Raw genomic sequence first — 24,877 nt, forward strand, 5'->3', positions numbered from 1 at the left:
CCAGTAATTACGCAAATTAAAATTTTGCGGGTTTCATTTTTATTACACGATGTTATTCCTTCACGGTGGAAATCAATCGTGAACATTTGTTGAGTATGGATTTCATTAGAAAAATTTGGTACCCGCCTGCGGAATTCGAACACCGGTGCATCGCTCAACACGAATGCACCGGGCGTCTTATCCGTTAGGCCACGACGACTTTAATAAAAAAAAAAATTAATTTAGAAAGATTAGATCATAACAGATCTTTTTATTTTTATATTAACCTACTGACTCTATTTTGGTCATCTTCGAAAAATATTTTGGTATTTTGGTGATTTTCAGATATTATAGAATAAGAGATTTTTATATTTTTTCAGAACGGAATTTATGAAAGTCTTGAAATTTCAATAAAAAAAACCAATGAGGCCGTTTTGCATTTGTTTTAATTTATTATTATATTGATGTATAATAACTATACTCTTTTCGCTCTCACGTTTGAAAAATAATTTCCAAGCCGATGACTCTATCTTGGAACATTGTGCTAATTTAAATTTGAAATACTCGAATGTCTCTTTATTATCAACAGTCATAAATAAAATTTTCAGCAATAATTATTGTAATGTTTTTCATTGTATGATAGTAGTTAATTGTTTTGTTTTGTCACAAAAACTAAAGCGTATAAATGGTCATACATCATCAGAAATTAAAACAAGAAACAAAATATGATTCCAATTTAGTTCCTTCAAAGACAACTTTAAATATGGATTTGTTAGATCTAGGTCTGTTATCTTTACGATTAATTAGTCTTGACTAAAAGTAAAAAAAGCAAATTATTAAGCTTTTATTTTATTTTATTTATTAGACACACAAGATTATGTTCATGAGCACACTCACAAGCTAAAAAGATACATAAAAAACACAAGTATAAAGAAACAAAATCTGGCTTGCAACATAAGCCATGTGCGCATAACGCATAATAAGTTTATCAATGTCAAGCTCAGTGGACTTTTTGGCGGAAACGCGACGTTGTGTGAATTGTTTTATTTTGTCTATTTATTGTTTTTTCAGGTTTACATGTGTGTTAACGGTTGTTTATTAACTGTTTTATATCTGTGAAAGTGCACAAATGTAGACAAATGAAACAAAGCTGCTGAACGTCTCCGAAAAGTTCACTGAAAAAATCTTAGTAAATAACCACCATTTTACTGAGATTATATTTCACCCCATATCTCATTTAATTTGATGCCAATCGATTAATGTTCCAAATTATTTCTTATTTCATTTCATATTATCATTTCTGATATATAAAAAAAATTAAAATATTATGCTGTATGGTATGATCCATTTGCCTTTCTAGTTGGAAAAATAGAACTACTACTGTCAAACTCAAACTCAAACAAAAGTCAAAGTCAGTCGAAGTCGAAACCTTGACGTCAAATTCATGCGATGTTTATTTTTTGTTTAAATAATAATACACAAATTCCCATGGCTCTCGCACTTCTAAACTCTGCAATAAAAATAATAGATTTAAATTAAGTAGCTCTGTATATAAAAATGTCCACCGGATATGATGAGAGGTCTAGCCATATTGAGAAAGATGACGTTGGCGAATGCCTGACCTTAGGAAATGAAGAAAAAAGTATTGAAAACAATTTGGAAACCAAAAATTCATGCGCGGATTGCTTCGAGGCTTACCCTGGTACCTGTTCCACCACAGATAATCAAATAATTTCTTCTTACAATGATTCTCCAAACGAAAATTTGGTGCAAGGTGAAAGTTCTAAATGTAGGACGAATAGCTATGAAAATTGCACAGCTAGTGATACAAACTGTGATTCAGGCTTAGATACAATGGATTCTGCTTTCCTCATATCCGATTCGGAAACTGACGTCACTCCATTGGTAAACTTAAGCTCGGATGGCTCACCGAATAGCCTAAATAAGTCCAACGTAGTTACTGACAGTAATCCTTCTAGCCCAGCTCCATCAGAAGAAAATGTTTCTAAAGAAACAATTAAGTATAATTACGAAACTAATGAAACTAATGCATGTAATAAAACCAAAGATATAACGACAAATAGTAGTACACAATCCTTACAAACGTTGCTGAATAATACGTATATAGGTAATATTAGTCATAGCTTAACAGTATCTACAGTTAGCCTGAACGGACATGACTCTATTGACAGAATCGTAAACGCATCACTGCTTAGTCGCAGTTGCGACAATCTTACAAAATGCAATGATGACGACTCTAAAACAAACACAAGGAATGAAGACTTGATAAATGCCGATAGAATATTATTATCAGAGTTTTCGAATCAGAAAACCAAAGTCACTGCAGTGCAGAAAATACCAGAAACTGGGACGAATACACATCCACGGCTACCAAAAGAAATACTAAACCAAGATGTGGGTAGCATAGTTAAGAATGTTCAGGGAATCTTCTCTTCAGTCAGTGGGAGTCTGAAATATGCCTACGGATACCGTACCACACCAAAACCGGTAAAATCAGTGAAACCTATACCGAATAGTAAAATAATGAGTGAGATATTTGAGGATGAAGTGGAGTCTATTGACATAAAATCAACTGAGAATCCTACAAAATCAGTTGATGTTAAATCTGATGATACAAGTGACTTAGGTACTCTGAGAACTAAAATGGAAATTCTAGAAAGAGTCTTAGTGGAGCAGAGAGACGAAAATGCATTGTTGAAGGATCGCCTCAAGCAGCAAAGCGACGAAACAAATCGAAAGGATAATGCTTTCAAAGAGTTGGAAGCAAAAATGGATCTGGTAAATGTTATTATTACTGTTATTTTGTATTACTGACTTTATTTAGGTACATTTTACATTTTTCCTTTAATTTATTTGTTTTGTTATTGACAAAAAATTCTTGAGAACTTTGAAAATTCTAGTTAAAAATAATAATGTAACTTATCTTTTCAATGTTTTCAGTTCTGTTAGTACAATAAATCTTAGTTAGGTGCCATACTGTGTTAATTTGGTACCTCCTTATTCCATAATATAGTTAGGTGTCTTTAAAATGTCCCAAAAGACGAAGCATTCATAATTGGTAGTGAAATAGCATTATTAAGTAATAGTAGTATTTTTCTAAAGTTAGGCACTTTAGAAAAAGACTACAACTTCTACTACTACTTAGCTACTTCATCCGTTCCTGTCCTGGATGCCTGGGAGTCACTTGAGCTCACACTCTCCACCTTCAACATGGTTGCATAGTACAATATTCAGAGAAAACTGTTGCTTTTCTTTCTTTGTTGTATCACTCTTGTCAGAGTGTTCGGTCGGAGTCATTCGGTATCATTGCTGTGGGCATATATTATGCGTCTCACGAACAATCGCCACTTCTCCTGGCTTGTGGTGAGCCTGGTACACTCATGCAAACAACTGCCAACTGCCGACTGGACTTGGTCTTGCTATCAGGGATCAAATTACAGCGGTCTTGACTCAATAGAACTCTTATCGGAATGTAGTGTTACTGCATAGGGCCCGTTCACATTGTGTTTCGTGATCTCCATCATGCGAGGCAACATTAACATGAGCATTGCAAGGAGTACTTTCAAACAAAGTTTTCGAAGAGTTATGTCGTCGTCGTGGCCTAAAGGATAAGATGTCCGGTGCATACGTGTCGAGCGATGCACCGGTGTTCGAATCTCAGGCGGGTGCCAATTTTTCTAATGAAATACGTACTCGACAAATGTTCACGATTGACTTCCACAGTGAAGCAATAACATCGTGTAATAAAAATCAAAACTCGCAAAATTAAAATTTACGTAATTACTGGTAGGACCTCTTGTGAGTCCGCGCGGGTAGGTACCACCGCCCTGCCTATTTCTGCCGTGAAGCAGTAATGCGTTTCGGTTTGAAGGGTGGGGCAGCCGTTGTAACTATACTTGAGACTTTAGAACTTATATCTCAAGGTGGGTGGCACATTTACATTGTAGATGTCTATGGGCTCCAGTAACCACTTAACACCAGGTGGGCTGCGAGCTCGTCCACCCATCGAAGCAATAAAAAAGATGTGTGGTGTCGTGGGACACCGGATAGGAACGAAGATCCCAATTATAAAAATATTAATTTAAAGTTCTATTCGAGGTATGAAGAAAGAGAGAGAGAGACAGAGAGAGAGACAGACAGACAGACAGAGAAACATGCGACGCCGCACAGCTTACAATAGCTTACTATAGCAAAAAGTGTCGTGACAACTTTTCGTAAGAATTTATAGCAAAAAGTGTCGTGACAACTTTTCGTAAGATTTTTTTCCGTCTAGCCCCCTTTCACAACGCGCGATAAGGAACTTCGTTCCAAAAATAAAAAAGTTATTCATTGGCGTTATTGTCGACTGTAATCACTGACCCCTAAAAAAACGTTTGTAAACCCAAATCCTGCTTGACTCTCCAGCTATCGAAGCGTCTAGAACAAGCCGACCGTGAGAAGGATGCGGCCGTAATGCGCTACGCCAGCGTCGAATGCGCTCACATAGAGGCGAAGCGTGCAGCCGAAAAAGCAGCCAAAAGCGAGAAGTGTGCCCTAAACGAAGTGGAGTTGCTCAACAATAAACTCAGGTCCGCGGCCGCTGAAAAGTCCAGGATATGTCAGCTCTATGATGATAAGGTCAGTATTAGAGATTAGGGGAATATTAGCGTTAGTTGTGGGCTGCTTTCTTTGCATAACTTTGACTGGTGATCTCACGGGGCTCACCCCGAGAAAGGCTGATAACATCTGCCCAAGGAACCAAATAAGAGTAGTTTAAATAACCAGGAAGGAAAAATCAAGGAAGTTAAAAGAGTGATCAAAATTCGTGTTTCACTGTTTGTTTAAACATTTGTAATTATTTTTTTATTACTTAAGTGGATGGACGAGCTCACGGCCCACCTGATGTTGAGCGGTTACCGGAGCCCATAGACATCTACAACGTAAATGCCGTCACATACCTTGAGATATAAGTTCTAAGGTCTCGGTATAGTTACAACAGCTGCCCCACCCTTCAAACCGAAACGCATTACTGCTTCACGGCAGAACAAGGCAGGGTGGTGGTACCTACCCGTGCGGACTCACAAGATGTCCTACCGCCAGTAAGAAGTAAGTATATTAACTCAAAAATGAATTTGAAAAAGTTGTCCCTAATTTGTTTTCTGAGTGAGCGACTTCAATCTATGATTTTAATTAATATCGACCGGTCTGTACGTGTATATAAATAAACGGTAGGCAGACATGATAAAAGCTTTAAATTATAGAAAGCAAGGAAGCCCACTTCATACTATGCATGTTGACAGACAAGATACAATATTGGTACGTGCTGGGGTTCGGGATAAATAAAAATTCTACCAAAGTGTAAATTAAAACTGTATTAACACTTAGAATACTTTACAACTCGTAATTCACTTCTTCCGCTTCGCTTCAGGTGATCCGTTCGCTGTTTCGCTTCGAATAGTTCCGATTACTAACTGTTTTACTAATTTAATTTTAATACCTCTGTTTAAATCTGGTAGTACTTTTGACCCCACTAACTTTAGACCCATTTCAGTACTACCAACTTTGAGTAAAATTTTTGAAAAAAATATTTTGGAACAGCTTTTGAACCATTTCTATTCCAATAACCTGCTTCATAACAAACAATATGGATTCACTAGAGGCCGTTCGATTATTGATGCAGGTGTAGATCTTATTAAAAATATTTTTCAGGCTTGGGAGGAATCGCATAATGCCCTTGGGGTATTCTGCGACTTATCTAAAGCTTTTGATTGTGTTGAGCATAATACATTGTTGAGGAAATTACACCATTATGGTATTAGGGGCGTTTCATTAGAACTTATTAAATCTTATTTATCCGGAAGAATCCAAAAGGTAGACGTTAAAGGAAAGAGATCTTCCGGTGTCTTACTTAATATGGGTGTTCCTCAGGGTTCCATATTGGGTCCCTTCTTATTTCTTGTGTATATCAATGATTTACCAAAGTTTATTGAAACCCGTCACGAGGTCGTATTATTCGCTGATGATACATCCTTATTGTTTAAAATTAAACGACAATTGGAAGATTATGACGATGTGAATGATGCTATCTCGCGCGTGGTACATTGGTTTAGTGTTAATAATCTGTTATTAAATAACAAAAAAACAAAATGTATAAAATTTACCACACCTAATGTTAGACAAGTAGACACTAATATCATTGTAAGTGGAGAGACACTGGAGCTTGTTGATTCGACAGTTTTTCTTGGTATAACAGTTGATTCCAGGCTGCAGTGGGGTCCTCACATATGCAAGTTAGCGAATAGACTTAGTTCTGCAGCGTTTGCGGTAAAAAAAATACGAACGTATACTGATGAAGATACGGCACGTCTAGTTTATTTCACTTATTTTCATAGTGTTATGTCCTATGGCATTTTGCTATGGGGCAATGCTGCCGATGTCGAAACGATTTTCATCCTGCAGAAAAGGGCTATTCGTGCTATTTATAATATGCACCCGAGGGAATCCTTGAGGGACAAGTTTAAGGAAATCAAAATTCTAACTTTAGCGTCCCAATACATTTTTGAAAATTTATTGTACGTGCGTAAAAACATTGTAGAATTCCCCAGAGTCTGCGATTTGCATAATGTGAACACTAGGAACAAACATAGGCTTGCGTTGCCGGCGGCTCGAATTAAGAAAATAAGCAACTCTTTCAGGGGGCTGGGTGTACAGCTTTTCAACAAGATCCCACAAAACGTTCAACTACTACCTGTTCATAGATTTAAGAAAACTGTCAAGGAACGTTTGTGCAACAAGGCGTATTATAAAGTTAAGGATTTTTTACTAGATGGCACTACGTGGGAATGAGGCGTTCGCTCCTGGCCTTTTCATTTTTTCATTATTATTATTATTTATTTGAATTGTATTTTTTTGACTTGTTTTTTTGTATACTGTAAATATGTTTTCTTGTTTAAAAAAAAAGAAAATAGTTGAGAAAATACAAAAAAAAAAAAAAGCCCGCTGAGTTTGTTTCGCCGGTTCTTCTCAGGACTGTGGCTTTTTTTTGGAACCGGTGGTAGAGTTAACATTTTCTTTTACATTTTGACATTCAACAAGTGTGTTTTTGATGACATCCAAGTTGAAATAAATGATTTTGAATTTGAATTTGAATTTGAATTTTCGTGTCATCTCTGCAAAGCTTTTATAGTCGAGACGACATTCCTAGAATTATCGAAAACAGCCCTGACAAGTCGAGTGTTGTGTGTTTCCGCTATTTGACAATAGATGGCGGTGTATTTCTTGAGCTTTCTCAATTTTACTAGTCCTTTTGATATTCGTTTCTGCTATTCAGCGATAGATGGCGTAACGATACTATTACTTAAACTTAAAATTATCCCATGGTTACAGGTGCCCAACTTTATGCGTTAATGTTTTCAGTGTCATGAGGTCCAGAAAAACGAGAGAGAAGTTTCGAAGTTACGCGAAGACCTCCGAGAGCTTGAGGGTCGATTGAAGTGGACTCAGAGTAAGCTTCGTATGGAGATGGACGCGTACAGGGTAAGTTCCTGAAGGAGGCAAACGGTTCGACGCCCAAACAGCCAATAGAAGGTGTAGTCTGTCATGCAGTCGTTATGCAAGTGCAAGCGAGAAAGAGAACGCAATCGGGGTCGGTCGGCTGTGCGAGCGAGAAAGAACACGCCAATCAGAGCCGGTTGAACTCACTTATTACTGGTGGTAGGATCTCTTGTGAGTCCGCACCACCACCCCGCCTACTTCTGTCGTGAAGCAGTAATGCGTTTCGGTTTGAAGGGCGGGGCAGCCGTCGTAACTATACCGAGACCTTAGGACTCACATCTCAAAATGGGTGGCGGCCTTTACGTTGCAGATGTCTATGGGCTCTAGTAACCACTTAACACCAGGTGGGCTGTGAGCTCGTCCTCCCATTCAAGCAATAAGCAAAAAAACATAAGAAACAAATAAATTATTGCTACCTACCCGTGCGGACTCACAAGACGTCCTACTACCATGTGAGGGATACCGAGACGCGCATCACACAGGTGAACGAAGTAGCTTTTCATGTTTTTTTTTCGGCGTCTCGATTTGCAGGAAAGCTCCGAACGCGCTGAGAAGCTTTCGGCGCAGGTGTCTGAATTGGAGGCCGCCAAGGGAGCAGCCGCGGCCCAGGCCACTGACTCCATCAGGGCGAAAAATCTTGGTATGCTTTATAATTTGGTATATCGGTATTTATGATGTAAGCAGTCGTCGCGCCCTGAAGAATTAAGACGGTCGGAGTACGATGTATTGAGCGATGCAACTGTATTAATAATATTTTATTACTATATTCTTAAATTATTTTTATATTTAGTGTTTTTTTTAAATTGTATACGACGTATTAGGCTGGTGCCATTGTTTTTAATGTGATGACGTCATTCTCTTCATCATTATCATTGCCTTCCATAGTGACAGTAATTAATTAACACGCTTTTCCAAGGAATTCCGTTTATTGTATTTCGAGTGTACAACGATAAACAGAGCACGCCAAGCAGCCGGTCGAATCCATTTATTACTGGTGGTAGGACCTCTTGTGAGTCCGCCCTGGTAGGTACCACCATCCTGCCTATTTCTGCCGTGAAGCAGTAATGCGCTTCGGTTTGAAGGGTGGGGCAGCCGTTGGAACTATACTGAGACCTTAGAACTTAAATCTCAAGGTGGGTGGCGCATTTACGTTGTAGATGTCTATGGGCTCCAGTAACCAGTTAACACCAGGTGGGCTGTGAGCTCGTCCGCCCATCTAAGCAATAAAAAAATAAATAAATAAAATTACATATCAAACTAAAAATCTCTACTATTAGTACACTAATATGCAACAAAAAAATTTAATAAAAATAAAATTGTAATAATAAACATGTTCACAATACAACATAGAAATTCATTTTATGACTTATATTTTTTCTATCTCTGTCATCGCTTTTTTTTTATTGACATTCCAAATTAATTCGAACTACTTAAAGCTTTGGAGCTTTCAAAGAAAATAACGTTAAAGGAAAACCGTTTTCTTTATATATTATTTATCTGTAAATAGCAAAATAAGTAACTTGCTTTATACGCCGCACAAATAATCTTCATTCTCCTGCCTTTCTCCCAGTTACCTGGGGTCGGCGCAATATGTTTTCTCCTTCCATACTCTTTTATCATATACCATTTCTTCGCTCACTCCCCCCTTACCCATATCGTCTTTCACGCAATCCATCCATTTTTTCTTAGGTCTACCTCTTCCTCTATATCATTCCACTTTCATAGTTAAACACTCTCTTACCAACCTCATTGTCATTTCGTCTCATCACATGTCCATACCATCCCAAACGCGCACTTCTCAACTTCTCTGTCAAAGGTGCCACTTTCAGACTTCCTCTAACATATTCATTCCGTATTCTATCCATTCTCGTTACTCCACACATCCATCGCAACATCCGCATCTCTGCTGCATGCAATCACTTTTCATCACGCAATATTGAACCTTAATACTGTACGTCACAGAGACCGAATTGAAAGAGAGCCAGGCGGCCCTGATCCTCTGCAGACACGAAAAAGACGAGCTGGAGAAGAGATTGTCAACGATGACGACACAACTGGACATTTGCTCGAGGGAGCGAGAGGCCGCTATCGATTCTCTCGCTCGCACCAGCGCCGAGGTAATTTAAGTCTTTAATGTATTTTTTTTTTAGTTTCTAGTATTGGGCCCATGGAATGAAATAAATTCCAGCTGGAGCCAACGGAATCTTTATCTGTAGAAGCTTATTTGGAAGTCAGCAGTAAATTGCTGTCTTACACTACGGTAGCTAGGGAGGAGAGTAGAGGACGTTGTCCAGAATACTAGAAAATACAATGGGACTTCGGTTCCCTCTGTATTTTTTACCGTATATTCCATGAGGAGTGCTCTGAGGAATTGCTTGAGATGATATCGAGATGTCGACAGTGCGTTTCCAGAGATATTTTTTGCCACGTAACATCCGGGTTTGGAATGAGCTCCCGTCCTCGGTGTTTCCCGAGCGTTATGACATGTTCTTCTTCAAACGAGGCTTGTGGAGAGTATTAAGCGGTAGGCAGCGGCCTGATTCTGCCCCTGGCATTGCTGAAGTCCACGGGCGACGGTAACCACTCACCATCAGGTAGGCCGTATTGGCGTGGCGTAGGCCACTGAGGGATTCCCCGGAGAGTGGCTGTGTTCTCTGAGTGTAATACCGGTTTATAGTAGTAGGGGGTGTTTGGGGGCTTGGAGAGGGGATCAGACATCGAAAGAAAAGCATTATTTTTTATTGCTTAGATGCGTGGACGAGCTCACAGCCCACCTGGTGTTAAATGGTTACTGGAGCCCATGGACAACGTAAATGCGCCACCCACTTTTGTTAACAGGTGACGGTTTTGCGCGAGAGCAAGTTACGTTTAGAGGAGGAGGCTGCCGAACTTGCAGCTCTGAGAGCTCAAGCAGCACTGGCCGATGTACTCAGCGCACAGTTGCAGAGGTGAGCCACTAGTTCTGTCCTTTTCGCGCTTTACTCTAGTAAACTAGATAAGAGAGAGATATATGTATGTTTAGATAGTACAAACAAGTTGAATGATGCCTCGGAAACTGTTGGACCCGTATATGACCATCATGTCACGAGGCTTCCACTAAATTCCACGGTTCAGCCCTACGGTATTTCTTCAGTGTTCTTAAAGCAGCATTTGAAAAGGCTACCTTACACGTATGACGTCATAATTCGCTACAGGGCGTTCTCTAGTATGCACGAAATTTAAAATATTTTTTTTATTATTTACTTTTTTACTAAGCTGGTTTCAAACACGTATAGGAGTCTTCTACAGCAGAGTCATTTAAAGTTTAAAATTTGAAAAAAAAAACAAAATAAATCTTTTTCAGCTATTTAAATGGAGTGAACTTAATTGAAGCTAAATTAAAAACATCGAATCGCTGTTTTTATTCTTTTATTGCTTAGGTGGATGGACGAGCTCACAACCCACCGGGTGTTAAGTGGTTACCGGAGCCCATATACATCTACAGCGTAAATGGGCCACCCACTTTGAGATATAAGTTCTAAGCTCTCAGTATAGTTACAACGGCTGCCCCCACCCTTCAAACCGAAATGCATTACTGTTCATCACGGCAGAACTAGGGTGGTGGTACCTACCCGTGCAGACTGTACAACAAAATTCTACAAGATGTTCAGAACCTACATATACATAGGTTTAAAAAAACTATTAAAGAACATCTGTGCAATAAAGCTTACTATAAAGTCAATGAATATCTAGAAGATTGCACAAAGTGGGAATGTGTTGCTTGCTCTGGGTATTTCATTATTGCAATAATTGTTACGTTATAATACTCATTGTAAAAATGAATATTTAAAAAAAAACGTGATCTTAAAAAAAAAAAACTAATATTTAAAAAAAAAGACATGCCCGCTGAGTTTCTTGCCAGTTCTTCTCAGGACGGAGGCTAGTTTTTGTGAATTGGCGGTAGTTCTTTTTAACGTTCAACAAGTGTGTACTTTCACTAATGTTGAATAAATTTTTTTTGATTTGATTTGGACTCACAAGACGTCCTACCACCAGTAAGTGAGTGTGTTACACCGTCGTGTGCAGGGAGACTGTGAGGGCGGACGAGGCGGAGCACGCTCTGAGCGCGGAGAGGGCGCGGGCGGAGACGTGCGGGCGGAGGGAAGCCGCCGCGCTCGAGCACGCCGCCGCCCTCACGCAGCAGCACGTCGCGGAGCGGGCCGCGGCGCACAAGCATCGCGCCACGGTCGTACTACTATACTACTACCGGCGTTGCTTACTACTACCACCACTAATTAATACTACATGTACCACTAAATACTACTACTATCACTAGTTACTACTACCTGTACCACTAAATACTACTACTAACACTAAATACTACTACCACCACTAAGTACTACTACCACCACTAAGTACTACTACAAGCACCACTAAAGCGTCAAAGTCGTCATTTTGAATGTTACTGTGCAAAGGATATTATACAAGTTCCGAACAACCACCTTCGGATCGTCGGTCTGCCGAGCAATATCACCTGTTCGATGAAAGTTCTTCTTTTCGTCGCTTAGGCCTCCCACACTGGTGACCCCGACGTAATTTAATCCTCCTACAAATACTACTACCAGCACCACTAAATACTACTACCAATACCACTAAATACTATTACCAACACTAATAAATACTACTGCCACCACTAAATACTACTACCATCATTAAATACTACCACGACCACTAAGTAGTACTACCAGCACCATATTTACTACTAACAATACTTACCACTGCCACTAATAATCACGATTAGCAACTCTAATTACTACCACTAGTATTACTAACTACTACCACTACTAATTACTACTGACAGCACTACCTATTACTGTCCCCACCCTTACTGCTGCTACGTATAATAAGGAAAGTCACCATAATAGTATTGAATTTTATTAAAGCGTACTAATAACTATTCTTCATATATTAAAAATTCCATTTTGGTCGTCGAAGAGAGACAAGCTGGCAGCCCAACTGACTGTGAGTGGTCACGGCTGCTCACGGACTGAACTATCAGCTTTAATACTAAAATTAACTTAATAATCGGAAACTAATTGGTAATTTGTTGTTGTTGATTTTTTATTACAGGCTCAAGCCTTAGAACTTGATAACGCATCGCTCAGGGACCAGGTCGCCGGCCTGCGGGCGGAGTGCGAGGGTCTGCAGAGGGCTCTCGATGAGGAGATTGAGAGGAGGAACAAGGAAAATCGAGTACTCGCCAGGAAGGTCGGTATAATGCAACATCGAACCAAGATCGAAGTCGAGGTAGAAATCGTCATGGCCTAAAGGATAAGACGTCCGGTGTATTCGTGTCGAGCGATGCACAGGTGTTCGAATCCCGCAGGCGGGTATCAATTTTTCTAATGAAATACGTACTCAACAAATGTTCACGATTGATTTCCACGGTGAAGAAATAACATCGTGTAATAAACGTCAATCCCGCAAAATTATAATTTGCGTAATTACTGGTGGTAGGCCCTCTTGTGAGTCCGCGCGGGTAGGCATCACAACCCTGCCCGCTTCCGCCGCCAAGCTGAAATTCAATATAGTTCGAAAGGGAAAAATAAATAATAGTCCAAAAAAAAAACCTCAAAATATGCTTTTATAGAAAATCCAGCTAAAAAATAGAAAATAAATTTTAATAAATTTGAATTAAAAAAAGTGTAAGAAAAAATAATTTTAAAAGCGTGGGGTGCTTTTCAGGATAATAACGGTGGTTTATTAACTGTTTAGCATCTGTGAAAGTACACAAATGTGGGAAAATGAAACAAAGCCGCTGGACGTTACTTCTCGTGATCCTCCAAAAAGTCCACTGACAAAATATCAGTAAATGACCACCATTTTACTGAGACTCTATTTCATCCAATATCATCTCATCTCATTTCGCTTCATTTCGTTTTCATTTCATTTCATTTCACTTTACTGTTTCACATTAATCAACCTCCTTTCATTTTCATAATATTATTTTTCATATAAAAGAGTTTTTATTAAAATTAAAATAAGACGTGACCTAAAGGTCTTAGTTACTAGGCCATAAAATCCCAAATAAATTGGTATATTGGAAAATTAAACACAGGACGTAACTTCTGTTTCGTCCAAAAAGTCCACTGAAAATGTTTCAGAAAATAACCACTATTTTACTGAGACTACCTATATTTCATCCTGTATTATTTCCTTTCACTTAATCTCATCCCAATTGATTAATTTCTCAAATTAGTCGATTTCATTTCATTTCGCTCCATATCACATTTCATAAAACAGATTATACAAAAGATTAGGCTTTATGGCGTGACACCTTCGTCTTTCCAGTTGGACTACTAATGTCTTGTCTTTTTTTTTATAGCTTTATAAACTTTTTTAAAATATATTTATTCGTTGTTAAAATTATGAACATCATTGGATGCGCTGATGCGATCTTGCAACAATCTTCCAGGTAGCGGAACTGACGGAGGAAGTGGCAGAGACGAACAAGAAGCTGGAATGGGAGAAGGGAGAGAACGGGGTTCTGAAGAAGAAACACTCGAGTGCCATAAAGGTGAGTTCTTTTGGAACGAAGTTCCTTATCGCGCGTTGTGAAAGGGGGCTAGACGGAAAAAATTCTTACGAAAAGTTGTCACGACACTTTTTAGATCCGTCATTCTGACCAATCAACGTGTAGGCGTTTATCGCGTGACATTGCTCGTATCCGATTGGTCCGCGTAATGAGTATAGTTTCTCGAGATAGCGTTTCAACAATAGTAATTTAGTTCATAGTATTGTTTTTTTCTTCTTCATAATGCCGTAATTTATTATTATAACTTTAAAAAAAAAATTACAATTCCTTCACTAATTAATCGAAAGGAACGTCGTTCCATCCGGGTGTCCCTTGACACCTCTGATGTTTTTTTTTAATACGCTTTTATTAGCTTCAGACGTACAGTAGGCGCGCGAGTTCATGTCCATCCTGAGGAATGCGGTAGTGCTGTCACCTAGTTAATTATGGTAATATCGATAATAACTACCGATTTAGTCAACAGCTGTCAATTTGGTTTAATGTAACTTAAGGTAATTTTGCAATTTATGAAATAAAATAAATGTGATAAGTAATTACTTGTTTATTTGTAATAGAGAAAAATATTTTTTAAATTCCAATTCAATCACTATCAAATGAAAAGACAACCGACAGATCAGAGTCGGAATCAGTATGTATCTTTTTTTCAGTAGGTTTTTTTCAATCTGAACTTGTTGGAAGCGGAGTAGTCATGGTTAAATAACACAATAGCGTTAGCGTAAATTTTCGATATCGATAAGCGCGCGTCACAACCGTCAAGGACAATACTCGACGTCAGACGAATGCGGGGAGGCGGGCGGAGGCGGGGCGAGCTGTCCCCCGCGCGTCGCCTCTGGCCCCGATGGACATGAACTCGCGCCCATACAGTATATATCGGAATCTTTGAACATGATTTTGTCCCTCTTCAAAACGTCGGATTAACTCGAAATTTGGTATACTTATTAAGGACCGATGAAAATACAATATTTAAAAAAAATTTGAAAAAATTGAAATTGAACTAAAAAAATGAAAAATAGTTAATATAATAGTTTAAAAAAAAGTAACAAAATACGCTTTTATAGAAAATCCAACTAAAAAATAGAAAATTAATTTTAATAAATTTGAATTAAAAATAGTGTAAAAGTGACTTTATTGTAAAAAAAAAGCGTGGGGTGCATGGTATCAGTAGTTATAAATATTTTATGAACAGATATGAGTAGAAGGGTTATTTTGATAATATCCTGAAAAGCGCCCGACGCTTTTGGCAGAGCTTTGGCTTTACACAAAATGAGAGTATTGTTACGCCGGTAAGAGCAACGCCATCTGTCGTTGAATGGCGGAAGCGAATATCAAAAGAACTAGTAAAACCGAGAACACTCGAAAAGTACAATGCCATCTATTGTGAGATAGCGGAAACACATATCGAGGCTACTCGATTTATCGACTATAAAAGCGTTGCAGAAATGGCACGCAGTCACTCAGTAATCGGAATTACTCGAAGCGAAACAGCAAACGGATCACCTGAAGCGAATTGAGAATTTAAATAGAGTTTTAATTTGTTTTCGGTAGAATGTTTAAGTATCCCGAACCCCAGCGCGTAACAGTATGTGTTTTGTTGCCAGGAAATGAATCGTGAATTGCAGCGAGCGATGAAACGCTGTGAACAATTAGAAGCCAAAGTGAACGCCGACGCTCCATCAACGAGGACAGGTAAGGAGTACAGGGTGCTCTCTTTTATAAAAAAAAGCAGAAGATTAATTTGTGGAATTGTGAAGTGGCCCGCGGTCCCACACACCTTCATCGAAAAAGATGACGTACAGGGTGTTCTCTTTTACAGGCTCTTAGATTTTATTGGCCTTATAAGCAGACGAGCCGCCTGACGGTGTGTGGTTATCGTTGCCCATGGACTTCAGCAATGCCAGGGACAGAAACAAGCCGCTGCCTACAGTTAAGTACTCTCCGCAAGCCTCGTTTGAAGAAGGACATGTCTTAGCGCTCGAGAAACACCGTGGAGGGGAGCTCATTCCAAAGCTAGATGTCTATGCTCACCTTGAAATAGGATCGAAGACCGATTAATTTTTGTCATGTGGCCCACGGTCCGCTCCCGATATCTTCGCACCGTCCAATCTCACATAGCAAATAATGATATACAGGGTGCTCTATTTTTGGAGCGATGATATTTGTAGCTATCGTAGCCCTTAGACATGAATGTATTCACTCACCTCGGATCATAAGGGCAAACTGCCATTTTGTTGAATTAAGGACTGTCTCATCCTAGAAATGTGGCTGTTTCGCAGCGGAACTAGGCAAAAGACTATTCACAGTCCGTTTTTCGACATTCCAAATAATAAATAATAATAAACATTGATTCCAAATTTAAATTAAGAACAAAATTATTGTGAGGTTTTATGAAACCACGGTAAAAGTGAAACTTTTTTTCACATTATAGACATTTAACTCATTTACATTAAACATTGACAAAAACAAACAAAAAAAATAGCGTAGAGCACTGGCACCAATGAGTCTATACACTACATGGTCAACAGCTGCGAACTATAAGCGCCGCCATATTGACCTTGGCTGCTCTGACGAGCGCCTGTCACTTTATCCCTACTCCGCGGCCGACCGTCACGCGACATGCAACACACAGACGAAAGAGACACAGAGAAATACACAATAACGTGTCTTGGGTCACCGGCTCAGCAAAGCCTACTCAATCGGTACTGCGGCGCTGATCTCCCGCCAGCATCTGCGATGCGACTTTCACACCAGGATCAGACCAGTCATTATCTGAGTTTGGAAATATATATTTTTTAAACACGAGAAATGTGTTTCTCTTCCTTTAAAGGATCCGTGTCCTCGCTGACGAGCGGCGAAAGCGCACCGCAAGAAGAGAGTCTACAGAACGGACACGCAGACAACGTTCCCGATGTCCAGGTATAATATATATATATATTTAAAAAAAACATTTTTAATGATATACATCTGCTCTATTACTTTCTTGTTCTGTCATTCCGTCCGGATGCTATCGACGCACGTACAAATATAGCGCTACGTGCTCGAGACATAAGGTTCATGTTTTAAATAAAACGCAGCTTCTCCGCATTCTGCTTAGTGGTACTAAATAATGACATGAAATATATATTTTTTTATAATTATTGTACGAGGAGTGTGGGTAGAAAACAGTCAATAAAAAGGTAATTTATGTAGCGCGTATTAAGGGTTAAAGTTGTATGGTTGGATGATGTAACTCAATCCATAAAGGAGTCGTGTGCTCGTCAGCCTACAATAATAGAAAAAAATAGTCTGGCTAAAAGGTCGAGTGACTGGTGAACGTAATATTTATTTAGAAAAAAACTTCCGCAGCCGTCCCAAATATCTCCAACCCGCTTGTTTGGTCGTTTAAATAATCTAATTACTGAAGTTTGACGTCATCGCTCGCTATAGCGCTATCTCTTTCTAACATTCTACCATATAACTCGTTAGCACAAAGAAAATGTCGTATTCTATTGAATTTCAGATAAGAAATCCGAGTTTATTTAGTAAATTCGTGGTGAAGGTTAGATTATTGTATTTCTTGTAAATTAATTAACCGTAAAATAGATTAAATGTATGTGTAATAACCGGTGGTTTATTAACTGTTTTAATATCTGTGAAAGTGCACGAAGGTGGGAAAATAAAACAAAGCCGCTGGACGTAACTTCTTCGGGATCCTCCAAAAAGTCCACTGAAAAAAATTCAGTAAATGACCACCATTTTACTGAGATAATATTTCATCGAATATCATCTCATTTCATTTAATTTCATCCCAGTTGATTAATGTCTCAAATTAATCATCTTCATTTCATTCATTCATTACTCCATATTATCATTTTTTTTAAAAATAGGAATATAAATTAAAATAAGACATGACTTAAAGGTCTTAGTTATCCGGTCATAAAATCCTTTTAAAAAAAACTGATGAAGAGGGGGTGTGGTTTGCCGGTCACGCCATACTATGTCGCGATTCTGGTGGTAGATTCGTTGAAGCACTGCTCTTGCTATGGCTAGTGTTTGGAAATTCCAGCGGGTGTGCTCGCCTGCAAGGGCATAAAAAAAAATCACGCAACTTCACTCCTCGTGTTCTCGCCAAAAACAAAAAGTCTTTCAGCAGTTTTATATACGAGTGCTGTGTGGTGTGGGCGGGGTAGGTCCGCGAGCCTGACCGGCAGGCGCTGGTGGAGCGCGTGGTGTCGCTGCAGCGCGCGCTGGCCCGCCGCGCCGAGCGGGTCGACTTCCTCGAGGAGCACGCCCGTCAGCTCACCGCCGAGCTCGGAGCCAAGAGTCGCTTGCTGCGGGCGCTGCTCAACCAGCTACCGGCCGGCGCCGTCGCCTCCAGCCGCCGGGACGACAACAAGGTGAACATTCCAGAACATTTTTTATTTATTTGTTAGTTGGTTGGACGAGCTCACAGCCAACCTGGTGTTAAGTGGTTACTGGAGCTCATAGACGTCCGCAACGTAAATGCGCCACCTACCATGAGATATAAGTTCTAAGGTCTCGAAACGCACGGCAGAAATAGGCCGGGTGATGGTACCTACCCGTGCGGACTCATAAGGCGTCCTACCAACAGTAATTACGCAAATTATAATTTTGCGGGTTTGATTTTTATTACACGATGTTATTCCTTCACCGTGGAAGTCAATCGTGAACATTTGTTGAGTACGTATTTCATTACAAAAATTGGTACTCGCCTGCGGGGTTCGAACACCGGTGCATCGCTCAACACGAATGCACCGGACGTCTTATCCGTTAGGCCACGACGACTTCAACTTCGACTATTTATTTTTTCATGCATACATTTTCATAGCCGGCTAGAAGATTGACAAAGGTATGATTAAGGTATTTAGTACCGAAAATATTTAAGATTAAAATTATGTTCGATAATCTATACAGACCCACATATGTTTAAGCGACATTTTTACAACTTTACAGAAGAGTCATTTAAAGTTTAATCATTTGGAAAAAATATCATAAAAAAACTATTCGAATGGAGTAAACTTAATTGAAGTTCAATTGAAAATATCGAACTGTCGATGCTAAGCTTTTTTTATACGGCCCACCTGATGGTGAGTGGTTACCGTCGCCCATGGACTTCAGCAATGCCAGGGGCAGAGCCAAGCCGCTGCCTACCGCTGCCTATACTAATACCTATATAAATCTACAGTGGTTTTTACGGATGTTCCGTTATAACTACTGAACCGTGCCTCCGATTGACTTGAAACTTGGTATCCATGTAGAAAATACATGTACTTAATGGATATTTACACGAGTGCTGGACTCACTAATAATAAGGACAATAAATAATTTTAATTTTAAACGATATGTATAATAATAATACTATGTCAAGAAATTACCGGGAAAAAATCAAGCAATACACAAAATGTTAGTTGTTCATTCACAAAATTATCTTATTACCTTCTAAATAAACTTACGCGCCAAAAAATTATCTAATCATCAAAACATTTTTAAACGCTTACTCCGGAATAAAGTTCTCTCTCCGAATTCTGCCTATGTCTTCTACGGGACGGCTGCTACGCAGTGGTGATTTGAGTTTAGGAAGAAAGAAGTCGATTCAACATTCGCCTCTAATAACATTTTCATTGGCGACGCAAAATTTTCAGACAAACTCTTTGTACACTATAAAATTCGCAAAACACTCTAGATAATATGATTTAACGAAAAAACATCACTGTGTTTAACCTAACAACAACAGACGTAACACCAATTACGCGCCAAAATGAAAAAAAAACAGTTGTGCCAACCTAACAACAATAACGACAGTCGCGCCAACCTAACAACAATAACAACAGTCGTGCCAACCCAGCAACACCAAAAAAGCAGCTGTGCCAACCTAACAATAAACAAAACAGTTGTGCCAACCGAACAATACCAAAAAAGCAGTTGTGCCAACCTAACAACAACAAAAAACAGACGTGCCAACCTAAATAACAAAACAAAAAAATGAGTGTTACGTACCATAAACAAATTATTTATTCCTGATACTTTTTTGACTAAATGCACTACGAGCATAAGCCGTGTTTTCAACATGTTCGTGACGTCATCGGACCCTGAACTGTCAAGTTGATAGAACGTCTTGAAGTTTTGAAAGTGTGCTATAAAAAATACCTATGAAATATCAACGTCTATAAATTGTATTTCGCATACAGAAGGAGATAGCCCGGTTGGGTGGGGGGGCTATGGCCGCCGTCTGGGGCGGAGACCCCGGCGGTATGACCCTCGATCTGTCCCTGGAGATGAACAGGAGGCTGCAGGCCGTCTTAGAAGACACTCTGCTGAAGAACATTACGCTTAAAGTACGTATACTTGATTCCTCGGGTGCATTGGTAGTAAATCTCACTTGTCTGGATGAGATCATTTTTAGCGATAAGACCGCCTGTACAAATGTATCTGCTTGTTGACTGTTTTCTAATGTTAATTGTGTTTTGGTGTGCAATAAATCGATCTCTCTCTCTTTTTTTATGAGCTCGCTAGGGTAAGTATAACGACCCAGCCTGTTTCTATCGCAAAGCTATCACGCAATTGTGCAACTGTATGAGGTATTGGGACTTAGACCTCAAATGTCAAGGTGGGTGGTCTTAACGTCATGATGAGACGTAACGGGCTGTGTACATACACTTATGAGAGGTGAGAGGGACGGGGTGTGTGCGAGAGAGACAAGGAGTGTGTGAGAGAGACGCAAGGTGAGTGTGAGAGAGAGGGATGTGGTGTTTGTGAGAAAGAGGGATGTGGTGTGTGTGAGAGAGACGCAAGGTGAGTGTGAGAGAGAGGGATGTGGTGTTTGTGAGAAAGAGGGATGTGGTGTGTGTGAGAGAGAGAAGAGGTATGTGTGAGAGAGACGGAAGATGCGTGAGAGAGAGATACGAGACATATGTGAGAGAGACGGAATGTGTGTGAGAGAGATAGATTTAGGTTACGAAATTGCGTGTGGCTAAGTGAGTCAGATTAAACTAACTTGAGGTTAAACTTTTAAAATTAATAGTATTATTTATATCCAAGACTCGCGGAAATCGAAGAAAACACTGTACATAGTACATATAAGAAATCGTTGGTCGTGTGACACAGATGTTCTTCTGTTCTAGGAGAACATGGACACCCTAGGAGCCGAGATATCAAGACTGAAAGAGCAATCCAAAACCGGCGAACCGAAATGAAGATCACGTAAAATTTAGTTACCTCTTTGTGCATAAATACCCTCGAATTTATAATACAGGCGGCACTGACTCCGTATGTACCGCCACCGTCCCGCCACCCGCTCTTAAGGCGAAGGTTAAGCGTTTTAAGGACAAGCGTTGATTTAAGCCGGACCGAGAAGTTATTTATAAATTTCATATAACAAATACGAACAGATAAAACCTGTAACGGTGTTTATTTAGTGAAAAACGAAAGACTTTTATTATTATTCTTATTACTTAACGATAGACTGGAACGCTTGGTTGCTTCGCGGCAAAAATATCGGCGGAGCGACGATATTTGGAGCCCGCACGCAACGCCCATTAAAACTGAATAATTTAAATCGTATTTCACAAATCGACATTTCTCCAAACTTGTCCCCCGTGTGGTGTGAGAATACTACTTACTTCCGACCTCCTTAGGCTACGAACAAGACGTCCTGTCAAAGTGAGAGCTGTCACTGATGTGACGTTGACGTGTAGCCGTAGTGTTCGGCCATAAAAAAACAAAAACCTACTCGAACTTACTTAATTGTTATTGATTTTTAGTTTATTTCTCATGAATATTCAAACTGAAACATCTTGTACATTCCATTGATTATCGCCTTCCTAGTATTTAGAAAAAGAAAAAAAATATATAAATTTCTCTGTGTCGTAAGCCATTTTATTGCTGAATATATTGTTTGTCACTTATATGGAAAAATTGCTAAAGATTTTTATGGAAAGAACGTATTTAAAAAAAATCTTTAAATTTAAAACATACAAAAAAACGGTAAAATAATTTTAAATGGTTATTTATAAAAGTTCATAAATTATTAAGAACATTATACGTGCGTGAAATAAGACACCTAATACCTATAATTGAATTGCGCAATAGTCGGTATTCCGACGCTTCGCACTTTATGCGCATAATAGAGAGTCGATATATCGACGATTCGCGCTTTAATATTATATTACTGTAAATCACCCCGGTGCCATGTTGTCAGAAGTACGGTCGCTTGTGTTGAGAATATTGATGCCCATGGATCTGGTTGTATGGGCTTAGATCCCCTTGCCTTTCCTAATAAGGAAAAATTGTACCAAAAAAATATGTCTATGGATCTATAGTAGTTCACCACGGCTTTGGGTCGTTTTCAATTTAACGATTTAAAAAAGTAACGATTTCATGAATTTAAACTTTCTCTTATTTTCCAGTTTTTTTTTTGCATTTAGGCGTGCTCAGAACAAAAAATGTTTCATCACGATCAATCAATCAATTATAATTTTACCGGTTTGATTTTTATTACGCCATGTTATTATTCCTTCACCGTGGAAGTCAATCGTGACAATTTGTTGAGTACGTATTTAAATAGAAAAATTGGTACCCGCCTGCGGGACTCGAACACCGGTGCATCACTATATAATATACGAATGCACCGGACGTTTCATCTTTTAGGCTATGACGACTTCAATCATAAAAATTCTTCAATCATAAAAAAACAACATAAAATTTTGGGATTAACTTTCTTTTGACCTTTCAATCCTATTGCATCGAGACATTTAAGAGCCTGATTAATGATTAATTAAAGGGAAGCGTATAGAAATACCCAAACTTTGTTTGAGGCCGTTTGTCATTTGTCCTTTCAGTCTATTAATATTTACTATTAAAAATATATGATGATAGAGGTGAACGTACCACGTCTAGGATGTTTTTTTGGTATCTTTGTAACAGCATCGTGCTGGCTTCTGTCCCGTCTATGCGTTATCTGTGCCGGGTTTTCTTATGCTGTGGTGGACTTTTTGGCGGGAACGCGAGGAGTGAAGTTGTGTGATTTCTTTTTTTTGTTTATTTAGTGCTTCTTCAGGTTTAAATGTGTAATAACGGTGGCTTATCAACAGTTGAGTATCTGTGAAAGTGCACAAATATGGGAAAATAAAACAAAGCCGCTGAAGGTAACTTCTCGGGATCGTCCAAAAAGTCCACTGAAAAAGTCTCAGTAATTGACCAACATTTCACTGAGATTATATTTCATCTCACATCGTCTCATCTCATTTCATTTAATTTAATTTCATCGAGTTGATTAATGTCTCAAATTAAATATCTTGATTTCGTTTCATCCATATTGTCATTTTTCATAAAAATACGAATATAAATTATAATAAGACATGACTTAAATGTCTTAGTTACCAGGTCATAAAATCCCTTAAAAAAATGCTGTGGTCAATGGAACGAAGCGGAACTCTCGTATTAATTAATCAAAACGTATTTGTAAAATGTAAGATATAATGTTATAATGTTGTTAATGAATAAATGAGAATGTTATTATGAATTATATTTTGAGCATTCACGGTGATTGGTTTTATTTCACGTTAACCTTATTAACCAAGATGGCGGTTTATTGTCAAACTAGGAATTGTAATCTAAAAATCGTCACAGATGATTTTCTCGACGAAAAAGAGGTCGGTCCACTTTTAATAAAAATGTAATTCGCTAATTATGTAATCTGTCTGCCTACTGCTAGTACGCTCAAGGGGTTATACTAGCTTCCCTGAATGTGTAGGTGAGCTAACACTAGACTTAGCAAGAGCAGCGCTTTGCTGAATCATCAATCGTATCGGAATCGCGACCATACCCGATCCTGTGGACCGAATGGTAAACAGTCGACGTCGCCCTAAGCACGTCATTACGGATCCTCCCGATTCACTACCGGTGCTTTTAGGTACCTCAAGCACTGGTCACCGTCCTCGCTGAACCCGTCGCTTGCGACGAAGGGCTCGACGAGTAAATTAACCCATAGACACAGCTCACTGAATTTCTCGCCGGATCTTGTCAGTGGGTCGCGTTTCCGATCCGGTGGTAGATTTTGTGAAGCACTGCGATTACTAGGCCCAGTGTCTCAAATATTAAGTGTATAATCTATGGCCCAGTGTTAGCAACACCTCCAGTTTGAGCCCCGAGAGCTTACCTACACGCTAGGATAAAGCTGAAATAGCCTCTCAAAGCTATCAGCATAAGCAGGCAAAAAAAAAGAAATCGCGACCCACTGTGAAGTTCTGGCGAGAAATTCAGTGGTTAGTCAAAGGCATTCGGTACGAGAACGGTGACTTATGCTTAGAAGGCCTAAGATAACAGCAGGTGGTCAGTGAGCTCATCCACACATCTAAGCAATAAAAATAAAAAATAAAAATGGCATAACGAAATTTTGCCTGCCTCCACACATCATACGAAAGATTTGCTCAGGTTAATAGTTGTTGTAAAGAAGTACAAACAAATTACATGTACTGGCCCTCAGCGCGCGCGACGACGACCGCCAAAATATTGTCAGTCTTGGTTTATCTGTACTGTTCTCAACTCATTTTGTATTATTTTAGTTAATGTGTCGCTTTTATATTAAAACATCATACAAATCAGTAATAACAGCATTTCCATATCTCCTTCGCAAACAGCTCGACACGCCGAACTCTCAAAAAAAAAAAAACAAAAAAAAAGCGCCGCCACTCGGAATTTTAGTGTTAAAAATGGCGCCCGAACGTTTAGCTGTGAAGTGATATAAGAAAATATTGTGTCTACATGAACGATTTG

At 39.1% G+C, this 24,877-nt stretch overlaps 1 protein-coding gene across 2 annotated transcripts; it reads left to right on the plus strand.

Annotated features, from left to right (window-relative positions):
* Positions 1–1,376: 1,376 nt before the first annotated feature.
* On the plus strand, positions 1,377–23,642 carry Golgin104 (coiled-coil domain-containing protein 186). Of its 2 annotated transcripts, XM_089737966.1 has the most exons (15): positions 1,377–2,778; positions 4,405–4,617; positions 7,396–7,515; positions 8,065–8,173; positions 9,496–9,650; positions 10,372–10,481; positions 11,599–11,758; positions 12,643–12,780; positions 13,988–14,089; positions 15,706–15,793; positions 16,932–17,020; positions 18,274–18,480; positions 18,933–18,953; positions 20,293–20,439; positions 21,226–23,642. In XM_089737966.1, the coding sequence occupies exons 1-15, from the start codon at positions 1,537–1,539 to the stop codon at positions 21,295–21,297; spliced, it is 2,973 nt and encodes a 990-aa protein (XP_089594092.1). In that variant the 5' UTR covers positions 1,377–1,536; the 3' UTR covers positions 21,298–23,642. The 2 variants fall into 2 exon arrangements, with proteins under 2 accessions (XP_089594092.1, XP_028028280.2); XM_028172479.2 differs by lacking the exon at positions 18,933–18,953.
* Positions 23,643–24,877: the final 1,235 nt, after the last annotated feature.

This window comes from Bombyx mandarina, chromosome 24 (genome assembly GCF_030267445.1).
Source record: "Bombyx mandarina strain Sakado chromosome 24, ASM3026744v2".
Taxonomy (NCBI): Eukaryota; Metazoa; Arthropoda; class Insecta; order Lepidoptera; family Bombycidae; genus Bombyx; species Bombyx mandarina.